Below are 12,048 nucleotides of genomic sequence, written 5' to 3' on the forward strand. Positions count from 1 at the left end.
GGGTGTAGTTTTATCAGTCTAACAGATGTGTCCACTGTGTGGTCTATTTCTCTGGCACAGAGTCGGTGAAGGGCATCCCTCTGCCAGGCAGCATGAACGGCAGTGGCTCGGTGCCCTCAAGCACCAGCGGGCAGCAGCTGGCCTCTGCCATCCCCTCTCCCACAGCTGGAAAGTCCTGGCGCAGCAAATCCATGAACATAAAGCACAGTGCCACCTCGTCCATGCTGGCCACCAAGCCGCCTAGCCCAACCGCTTCCCCGACTCCTCCCTTATCATCTGATCGCCTCCGGCCCCCAATCACAGATGCCTCCAAATCAGCCCCCGGCAACCAGCGCTCCATGTTGGAGAAGTTCCGGCTCATCAACCCTCGCTCCGCATCCAGAACCTCGCCCTCGGTGGCCGAAATGGCTCTTCAGGAGGAGGACGACTTGTCGGAGTTTGGAGATGAGGGGACCTGCAGTCCCACACCACCCTGTGGGATCTCGAAACAGCAGGGGAAGACCCCTGCATCCTCCTTTGCACCCCCAAACAAGACCAACAACTGCAAGAGCCACAACAATAAGTCCTTGCCGCAGCCCAAAGACAAAGAGGAGAAGAACAAGACAAAGAGCAAAGCCAGCACACCACCCAAAGAGGAGCCAGTATTAGTGGAGCCCTCTAAGAAAGGCTCAAAGATCGCCAGCTTCATCCCCAAAGGGAGCAAAACATCTGCAGCCTCTGTGAAGAAAGAAAGTGCAATCCCCGCGTCCAGCGGCATCCCCAAGCCTGGTCTGAAGACTCCGGCGGCGACCGCCAAGCCTGCTGCAACTCAGCCTAGTGTACCTTCAACTAGTGTACCTGCTACAAGTGAGAAGACCAAACATAGTAAAGGCAGTCAGTCTATATATATGCAGAAATCTTTGGGAGGTTTGGAGAATCGTAAGACCAGCATGGTGTCATCAACCAGTACCTCAGCACTTTCTGGATCCGTCACTTCAGGGCTGGGTGGTGGAGGAGCTCTAGGAGGCAATGGAGTAGTTCAACTTCCCCAGCAGCAGCAATACAACCATCCCAACACAGCAACCGTCGCCCCCTTCATGTATCGGTGAGTGATTCTCAAACACAGTTGGACATGATTGTTGTATTTTCAAATGTCTTGCTTTGCAAATTGTGAATGATAGTTGCCAAAGTTACGGGTACCTGCTTCATGATTAAGGATCTGGATCTGTCCTGTTCAGTCACAGAAGAGTCCACCTCTGTTACATTTACCATTATACCCCTAGCAAATTAATTAAGAGCAGGTGGGCTTTGCTTGTGATCAGTGTACTTTGACTCTTTGGATAAAATTAGACAGAAATCCCTCAGTAGGAAAAACAGATGCCAACTGGTCATTTTTCATGTCCTCTATGTCCTCATCATAGACCCTGCTGGCTTCTAGTCCTGGCAGGGCTACTGGGGTCTATATATCCAATGACGCTTAGAGACATTAAAGTGTAAGGCTCAGATAAACAGACAGATCTGGGTTCCTTGGTTCTATTCTGGGTTGTAAAATCATTATCATTATCCATGAGACAGCAGGACCATGTCTCTGTAATTACCCTCAATAGACAGGCAAAGATGAAACCCTCATCCCCAGGAGGTCCAGAATAATTACCTCATCTTTTACTCAGTCTGCACACTGATAACCAGTTGTGTGGCTTTTGCCAAATGTAACAGGTACTATTCGTAATCACTAGTTGTTCACAAGATACACCATAAACTATATACAAAGTACAGCAAAATTATTTTGTTTAGATGTGGAAAGTCAAATCTGCATGAAAGATCTTAATGTAGAGTTGGCCTGGTGGGAAGTGCACATGTTCCGACATGTTGCACAGTGGTTTTTCTGTGCAGGCAACCCGGGTTTTAGTCATTTTCAAATCAATCATTTCTTCACTCTCCTGTCAGAGTAAAGGCAGAAAGATATCTGGAGGATGTCTTGTTAAATCTGACTGTGGGGGGTGATGTTAACAGGATGGATCTCTTTTTATTATAGATTGTCTAGACAAGAGTCCTGTATTGACCAGATGGGGTGAGACCCCTCTCACACACATAGGTTACAGAGCAACATAAAGCATCATTAATTACAGCCAAATAAATGTTGAACTATTCATCTATATATACAGTTTATCAAACCAGCTTTTAAACCCACAAACACACACCCACTGATCATCTGTCCATTGCATCACATATCCAATCACGCAAAGCTTTGTTCGAAAAAACAGTGGGTAAACGTCTCATCTCGACAGTATTAATAGCCCGAGTGGGAACCGCTGAGACGTTTGCCAGACCGCCTCGTTTGAGGGGCGTGGCTTCCCTCAGTCCTCACCAAGAGACCGGTGACATCACAAATGATGACTAATGAGGGTGAATAGGGTAGAGTGGAGGAAGAGGAAGTGGGAACAGAAAAGAGAATATGTGATTGATGGGCAGAGGGCATTCATAACAGTTTGAGTCAGCTTGTTAAAAAGACAAAGAGAGTGTTAATGGTCCTATGACATGGAAGACTGACATGGAAGACAAAGATGAGAGTGTTAAAAGCGAGAGAGGAAGAGTTTTGTCCTTGAACGATTGTGTATGTTCAGTAACGTTTAATCCTTCTCTTGATAAAGAGCTCTCAAACCTGATGACCCCCGTCTGACATGCCTGCACAAACTGAACCTTTAGAGCTCAACGTCTCTCATAAAAACACACTCACCACCTTACCGGCCTGCCACAGGTTCATTATTCACAGGAAGATGATGGCGTTTTCTTAAAGCTGTGTTTGGCATTCTCAGTGTCGTCTCATAAGGATTATAACCTAAAGACTTAATGGAATTTTAAACTGAAGCCTTTATCGCACTCCACCACCGCAGATCTTCCTCTCGAGAGCTTTGCTTGGCACTGTAAAACCTGCAGGGCTGCGACAGCACTCAATGGTGCTGCAAGATGGTACACTGCATTTTGAATGGGTCCACATGGTGAGCATGCTCTTAAAAATGACACTTACATAGGGTCAAACTTTTTGACATGTTTGGCAAAGGTGGGTGAGTTGATGAAGTTGCATTACCAGCCTCAAAACTGTATTTTTGTGTAAATGTAAATATTTATACACTAGTGTTCAAAATAAGCAGGTTGGTAAGATTTATATATGTTTTTGAAAGAAGTCTCTCAACAAAGCAACATTTATTTGATTAAAAATATTTTTTCCACTGGCATGGAGAACAGTGCCTTATTGCCTCTCTTCCCATCAAACCTCTAAGCTTCAGTGGTGTTGCATGAAAACTATATTAAAACGATGAAATGATGTGTCTGATGCCCATGAAATCTCTGTATGTGTCCTTACCCGACCTTCTGTTGAAACTGTCTGTTCATTCAGTTCACCTACCTGACAGTTTAAGCCCTCTTCCTTTCTGCATCATTTGCTTATTTGCATTCTCAGGCAGAGTTTGTGTGTATGTGGGTGAGTGTTTGTTGTCTCAGGTAACACAGGAACACGTGGTGAAACTAACAGTGTGACATGCCACTGAAATATTTGGCTGGTGAATTGGATGTGTGTGAGAGAGAGAGAGAGAGAGAGAGAGAGAGAGAGAGAGAGAGAAGGGAATGTTTATCAGGGCGAGTGCAGGTATCCTGGGACAACTTTGTTGTAGATGTGGTTGTTATGCATATATACATTCATAGAGTTTCTCCCTGACTGTTTCAACTGTTCCAGTCTGAACAGCGTCGTATGTGCATGTGTTTGTCAGGTTTTGTTAGATTTTGGGGTACCAGGTCACCCCACAATGACCGTCAAACCTAAGAAAAATTCTAAATTCTAAATCGCAGAAAAATTAGAATATTACATGAAATAAAAATAAAAAAAGGATTTTAAATACAGAAATGTCGGCCCCCTGAAAAGTATAATCATGCATATGTATATAGTTATATATACTAAATATATTAGTTTCACCTTTTAATTTGAATTACTGAAATACATGAACTTTTGCACAATATTCAAATTTTTCGAGTTTCACCTGTATATGTATATTAATGGTATTTAGTATTTGGTGTTAATGATATTTTATTATTTAATAATATATTATTTAATTGTCATTGTTATTATTAATGGCAGGGTATTATCGTTACATACCTAAAACTAAAACCATTTTTAAAAAGTCATTGCTTGACATAAAATAAATATTAACATAAAAAAAATAATAACTTCTTATATTTCAGATAGTTGCCAAGGCAACATTGATCATTTTTGTTTAGTTTAAAATTAAATTGAAGAAAATAAAAGACTAATAAAAAGGACTAAAACTTGAACTAAAATGAAAATGAAAACAGAAATATTGACCAAAACATTTGCCACTTTTTCATTAAACCAGTGGTTTTATCTTGCAACTGGTGGTTTCCATTCATTGTTAGGATGATATGCAGGCAAACTAAAAATATGATCTTCTCTGTGTAAAAATATTAATAATTCATATGCAATTTTTCCTTTTGCTTCACTCAGGACGTATTCAGAGAATGACTGCACTACCGTGGTCCCCACTGAACCGTGTCTCAGTCCCACAAAAGACCTGGTCTACAGCAAGACCGCCAAACAGTGCCTGGAGGAGATCTCAGGTAAGGATGAGTGTCGCCACATGTGCACATACACACCTACACACAGTCAAACACACTCAAACACACTCAACACACCCAACACACACACACTCACACAGGCACAGATTCTCTCTGCAGGCCTCTAGTTCCATGTTGCTATCGCAGCAAGAAAAAGGTCAGATATGACAGGTGGACAAAGGCCGGCCTTGTTTGGGAGGCCAAGCAGCAGAATGTGTTTATTTGCGCTTCTGTGTATTTCTCCATGTGTGGGACTATGATGTGACAGCTGATAGCTGAAGATAGGTGCCTGTGGCTCAGGCTCTGCTCACACACACATTTTAACAGCCAGTCTGTGAGAAATAAATGCAAATTGTGCCCAAATGCTGCATTTACCTGCACTGCAGTTACTGGAAATGGAGGGTGCACTATGACATACGTTCCTAGTTGTTCATTTCCCGTGTGAATATTTATCACAGCCACTGTTGTTATAGCTCTCTGCAAACGCTTGGGTTTATTTCATTAATTCTGTACGAGATGAGATTTAATCGGTTTGCGATCTGGCCGCATGTGTGCATCCCTGAGGTTCCCTGTTGTGATTTTAATACATTTTGTTCGTAATTAACCATCTAAAAAAGCTTAAAACAAAAAATCTTTTCTCAAACCAACCCACTCTTCTTTAATGAGATATAAATTAGTGCTCCAGCTTGCACAAAAATGCCTGGAATGTCAAATTAAAGTGAATAAACTGCAAACGACCACATAAGCACAAAGCGGTCAGTCGTTGTATGTTTATAAGAATGCAGGCCTGCTGTGGTCATTTTGAAGGTGAGGGACATTGTTGTTTGCAAATGGATCTTGAAGCAGCAATAACATTATGACTCATGGTCAGACAATGACTGGATGTTTTGCCCTGCATTGGGAGAGTTTGGGACAGTTTATGGCTGATGAGACTTAGGAAAGCATAAAATTGTTATTGTACCCTGAGCTGTTGAAAACAAATGAAGGAAATAAATACAAATTCTAAATGGTACAGCTAGATTGTAAATCCAAAGTATATACAATAACTTAAGATGATTAGACTTTTATCTCAGATCCATGTCTCAAACTGTGCTCTGATTTGCCAAAATGCTAAAATCTAAAGTCTGAATTTTTGTTATGAACTCCAATGTTTCGCTTTTATTTTATTGCTCTATATTCCTACTGTATGCACAGGATGATACTTTTAAACAGAAATTAGAACTCCATAAAATTCTCTTAAGCTATGTAAGGGGAGCATGTGAGAAAAAAAGAAGAAGCATTTTAGACACTTAGTCTACAGGCTTTTTGTACAGGCTACATCTGGGCATGCTTGAAATGCTGTGGTTTGTCCAGTGATGCGTCAGGGAAACCCTCACATGGACTACTTATAGATGTGAACCTCAGAACTCACTTCCTGTTAAAGTGCATTGTGGGTTCCACCCTGTTGTAAAAAATTGTTTTACTCCATGCAAGGACAAGAACATAATCTATGCAATCACCTGCTTTGTTTTTGCACATTTAGATGTCTGGTTGGTTTGGTGGTATGCAGATAGTTGCTAAAGTTTATACCACTGTTTGATTAAAAAAAGAAAGAAGAAAAAAATAACTTCCTTACATTTGTTGAATTATCCGGAATCTAGTTATGATAACTATCTCTGCTGGTTAATTCTGAAACATCAGGCAAGCACTTTTGTTAATATAGTTTGTCGGAGTCCATAAACGGATTTAAAAAAATAAAATAATTTTATATATATACATTGATAATATAATATCATATATAATAATACAGACAATTGTCTATATGAAATATTTAACTCATATATTTATTATTATATTATGTTATCTATCAGTCATCATTATAAAATCATGCTAGTCATTTTTTGATGATGATTTACATTTTTTAATGCATAATTTGTTTATGAAAGATATTCATTTTAATGTTAAAATCTAGCTTTTTATTTTTGGGGTCCCTGAGTCAGACCTATAAAGGTTGAAAATCTCTGTTTTGGGATATATTATGGTCTTAGTTCAGTTTTGTATGATTTCCTTTCCTTTTCCAGTTGAGCTGTGTGCTGCAGCATTTCCAAATGCATCATCTTAACGCCCTTCGCCAGTATGAAGGGAGAGAAATCACAGTGTTACAAGCCAGTTTTGTCTTGCGCTATTCCCACAACACACACACACACACACACACACACACACACACACACAAATACCTGTACTGACTCGGTAGCTAACAGCAACAGGAAACCAGCCATCATTGCTGCAAAGAGAAACACAGAGAGAGGAAAGGAGGAGATAGATAAAGAGAATGAAGCAGCTCACAGCATGTTAAAAGGAGCAGGCGGACCCTGAGCTCGCACCTCATAGCGCACACACATACTCAGTCTCTGCTCCTGTCCCTTGGAGCGAGCCACATGCGCTCACTCCAGCCGGTAATTAATAGACAGAGTGTGTGAAGAGTCCTCGTTGCTGGGAGAGAAACAGGAAGAGAGGGAAACGCCGCGAAGGATATGTATCACAATTTAACCGTAATCTGGTGCAGATCTGCTTCCCGCGAGCCTCTGTGCTGCATTGAAGGAAAGAAGTGATAGAAGAGGAAGAGAGGAGGAAGACAAGGAGGAGTGTGCTCTCTGCACGTGCACCTGGATGCTGGTTATTGGCTGCGGCGAGCGAGCGTGTGTGTGGGCAGGATGATATTTGAAGCTCCCTGGTGCAAGGGGCAGTTTTGCGACTGAGCTTGTGTGCCAGCTGCCACCTGAGGCACGCAGATCATGTGAGGAGGAACAAACTTCGAGATAAGGTAGAAAAAGTGCGAGGGATCCTAAAGAACGTGTGAAAATATGAAGCGGGGAGCTGACTTTTCTGTGTTCCAGGGCGGCAGCCCACCTCGCAAGTCACCGCAGTCTCTCCCAGACAATCTAAACCTCCGCAAGCAGCGTTCTCTCGGCAACCTCGTGCTGCTTAGTGATGGGGAGCAGAGGGTTTACACCTTTGAGCTGGACGAACCGCCATGCCCACCTTCATCAGCATCCGGGATGTCGTCTTCATCACCCTCGCCCCAACACGGCCGATCCAGCGCTCGTAGACACCCCGAAAGCAGCACCCGAGCTCGGTCGCTCTCGCTGTCCCTCACCAAGATGCTCTCCCAGTCCGAACACTCCCTTATACCTGTGCCCTGGGGTCGGAAGTCCAGCCGGATGGCACCTGCGCATCAGCTCCAGCGGCCGGAGTTGGTGGATAAAGCGGGCAGCAGTAGAAGATCAGATGAAGACACCCGGGCAGGTCCAGCGGGCACTGGGGGAGACTGGGAGCTTGAGAGTGCAAGAGACGAGCAGGCACAGCTGGATAAAGAGGTTATACTCACTATGCTGGGAGACCTGGAGCAGGTTTTAAACCCGCAGACACGCCGTAAGTGCCATGCCGTATAGCTACACAGAGTCACTCAAACTCATCAGTAACATACTGTAACAGTCTTTGTGCCTTGCTTGTGAGTTGCTGTGGTAATGGTCATATTTATCCCTGTACTCCGGGTCGAGCGTGTGTGTGACTGCATTAGAAACGGTTCTTGGGGATGTCAGGGTGAATTATGGGTCTCTGATTGTGCTATAGGAGAACATTTAGAAGCCACATTCACCTGCCGGCTGTGGAAGCATTGCCATGCTGTCTGCTGCTCTGATCAATAGCTCTATTTACCCTCCCGTCTGTGTGATCCATGCTTTTATTCCTCACCCATCTAATATTAACTGCCAACCACGGGGCTGTTTGTTCGCAAGCCCACCACCTCATCTTATTGAAGTAATTCAGTTCCCTGTAGTTCAGTGTGATCGCAGCATTCTTTCACACAGCATTTGAGTTAACTGAGGAAATGTTTTAGAGGGGCTATTTCTTACTTGTTTTAGTGGTCACTGTTACTAGTGCTAATTCTTAAAGGGATTGTTCACATCAAATGACAAATTCTGTCTGAAAATCATTTACTTGATGTCATTCCAAACCTATGAGCATTTCTTTCTTCTGTGAAACAAAAACAAATTATATTTTGAGAAACATTCTGTGCTTTTTTGGCCGTACATTAAAAGTCAGTAGAGTCCAATGTTGTTTAGACCCCAACAGTCTTCAAAATATCTTCAAAAGAGTGAAATGCATAAAATGAGTAAATTATGAATTTTCAGTTTATTGGTTAACTATCCCTTCTAAGTAAGGGATTTGTTCAAATCTCTAAGCCTAAGTAATAAACTCCAGCATAACTCAGTCTACACAGTTTTTTTTTTTTTTTACGGACAATAGTACCTCAAAAAATGTGTGTGTGTATGTGTATATATATATGTATGTGTGTATATATATATATATATGTATATATATGTATATGTGTGTATATATATATATATATATATATATATATATATATATATATATATATATATATATATATATATATATATACATATATATATGAAGAGTTCAGATGCAAAAGCCTCTAAATGCCATCTGAAATTTTCTTCTAGAATGATCATTTTTATCAAGCTCTTATATTTAAATTCGATAATTTCACTTAAATGGCAATAAAGATTACCTATTAATTGTAATTTAAGTGAAATTACTGAACTTAAATATACAAGCTTGATAAAAATGATCATTCTAGAAGAAAATTTCAGATGGCATTTAGAGGCTTTTGCATCTGAACTCTTCATATATATATATATGTATATGTATATATATGTATATATATATATATATATATATATATATATATGTGTATATATATATATATATGTGTGTGTATATATATATACACATACATATATATATATACATACATATATATATATATATATATATATATATATATGTGTATATATATATATATATATACAGTATATATGTATATATATGTATATATATATATGTGTGTGTGTGTATATATATATATATATATATATATATATATATATGTGTGTGTGGTAATGGTCATATTTATCCCTGTACTCGGGGTCAGATTGCTTACGAAAGTAATAGCGCACCTTACATAAACAATTTGAGTTTTTCATGTGAGTTAGTGTTTTGAAAACATTATCCATATTAAACCATCATTTAAAGACAAAGCATTATGAAATCATTTACTTACTGTTTGCAAAGTCTCCATTACCCCGCTGACAAAACAAAATGCCCCTAACAAATATATAATCCTTCAACGCGATCCGGGACACCTTTAAAATACACCATCCAGTTGTTTCCGACGTTAAGATACTTCTGAAGTCTGTACAGAGACACAAATCAGCTGTTTAAACTGGACGCGTCAAATCCAACGTTCTTTCACTTTTCCATTTGTCCTGTCGACAGACTCAAGTGCATTGAGCATGTCCGAAACTAAACGCACATCTGTATCTAGTATAGACAACATCAGTGATTATAATGGGTTCTATTTGCTTTTGACGCGACACAACGCTCACATCCAGTGCAGGGAAATGTGAGCAGTTAAGCGACTGAAAACCAGTAGGTGGGGCCTATGGTGCGATGATGTATAACTATTTGTCGATGTCTTGCTCTGGAGGCAGTCATATGCAAATGTGTTTTCCTGTGTGACATCACAAGTCACTCGATTTCACAACAAGCTGTTTTTAGAGCTTGAATAAATAAATTCTTTGTTTATAATGAGGTTATTTTAAGCTGTGAAACTTGCAGGATGTTTTAATGGTACAAAGACCTCTTACTGTATATGAAAGAATGATGTCATGGTCCCTTTAAGCAGGTTTTTGCCACTGTACCTTTAATACTACAGTATAATTGGCTAAACTCTTTGCTATTAGGGCACAGAAATCTGCTGTGTCACCCTTTTTGCCTTGAAATGAGTGATACGGTACAACACAGCTCTGAATTATGCAAAACACAAGCAGGACAATGCAATCTGCAAAGATTCCAGTTTGTAGCTGTAGACTCTGAGGTTAGCTTTCACACTGGCACAATGAGGTTAAATCAAAGCAAATTCTCAGCTAACATCTGATCAGACAGAGCCAGCGGTGTGTCCTCACACCCTCCTTTGCTGCTGACAGGCTCAAATGGTGCTTACAGAAATGTGTCTGCTCGCCCAGAGGGCAACAAGTGCAGTTATACCACCCAGAGCCCTCTTGATCATCAAATACCCGAGTCAGAAGCTCTTGCATTGTTTGTTCATTTTCAGGATTCACATACATTGAGAATGCACCGTGCACCTGCTATATGTGTGTGGGTTTTAAATTGCCCTTTGCTCTATATGTGAGGTAGTGCAGGAAAGAGAAATGACTTTATTTGCCTTACGCAGGTTGGCTGAATGGTCCATTACAATGCTATAAAATAAGCATTCTGGGTAATAGAGGGCCTGATATATTCACAGTGACTCTGTATGTGCTCCAGAGCTATGCCTCTCTGGGCTGTAGGGATCAGGATGGTTCACTAGTTTAATTAGTGAGGTTTAGTGTTCTGGTTTTTTTTTTTCTGTTTAGTTGTTTGAGAGTTAATATTTTATGTGGTGTGCTTTAAAGGGATGAACTTTGAGATACACCCTTTCAAAGAGGATTTTAGCATGGTACTGTGACTAAAAATGTCAACACGGTAATCTGTCTCAGAACCGTTGCATCTCTCAAAGTCATTCTCTCTACATAATTGCCGCCATAGTCATCTTTTGTAACGAATCAAACTGTCAGCTATAGTTTTGAACAAAGTTACAGATATTTTTGGAATGTTGATCTATGTACACATTAAAACAGATGTCTTGCAGTGTTTTGCACTGTGAACTTTTAATTTTTAAGATGCCATATCTAAAACAGTTTGACTTTTTAAAATGCATCTCAAAATGCATCTTTTTCGTTTATGAAAATATGTTGGTTTGCACGCATTGTCAGATCTTTACAACCCAGAATGTTACATCCATATAAATCTCGTCAGTTATTTCCCGTGGCAGAATATGCATATTTTCATATTGCTCTGAGTTTGCACTCTGGCTCTGTATTAATGATCAGTCATGACACTGACCCTCATACGTGGTTGTGCTTCTCATCATGTCTTCAATCCTCTCGGACAGAACTTCCACTCAGATGACTTTTGAGTCAGGCTCACTTACTGTACATGATTGCTTCTGTTTGTCAGATGGTTTGCCTTCCAAACAATATTGATTAGACAACATCTGTGTATAGAGTCCAGCTCTCTAAGCAGCAGCACAGACATGCTGAAACAAAATATGCGGTGGCATTTAATAACACAGTTCACCTGGAAGTGTTTGACAAGTGAGAAGGGCTGTTGAAAATAGTTCTTGGTGTAAATCATGGTTCACATAGGAAATCACCTTTTATATTTCTTGTCTTTTGCGAAATACTTTTCCAGACACTGTGAAAGTAATACAGTACAATCAGTTTTGATTTAAAGCTCATTTTAAATGCCCATGTCTGCAACTTCAACACATGAGCAACA

General features: G+C 40.3%; 1 protein-coding gene across 6 annotated transcripts in view; it reads left to right on the top strand.

Annotated features, from left to right (window-relative positions):
* Positions 1 to 12,048, top strand: part of nav3 (neuron navigator 3) — a 315,297-nt gene that overhangs the window by 244,720 nt on the left and 58,529 nt on the right. For all 6 annotated transcript variants that reach the window (XM_082168169.1, XM_082168167.1, XM_082168166.1 and 3 more), the window contains 2 exons: positions 61 to 1,084; positions 4,496 to 4,608. In XM_082168169.1, coding sequence (XP_082024295.1) covers positions 61 to 1,084; positions 4,496 to 4,608 — 1,137 coding nt within the window. The remainder of the gene's footprint in view (positions 1 to 60; positions 1,085 to 4,495; positions 4,609 to 12,048) is intronic.

This window comes from Leuciscus leuciscus (genome assembly GCF_965113295.1).
Source record: "Leuciscus leuciscus genome assembly, chromosome: 4".
NCBI lineage: Eukaryota > Metazoa > Chordata > Actinopteri > Cypriniformes > Leuciscidae > Leuciscus > Leuciscus leuciscus.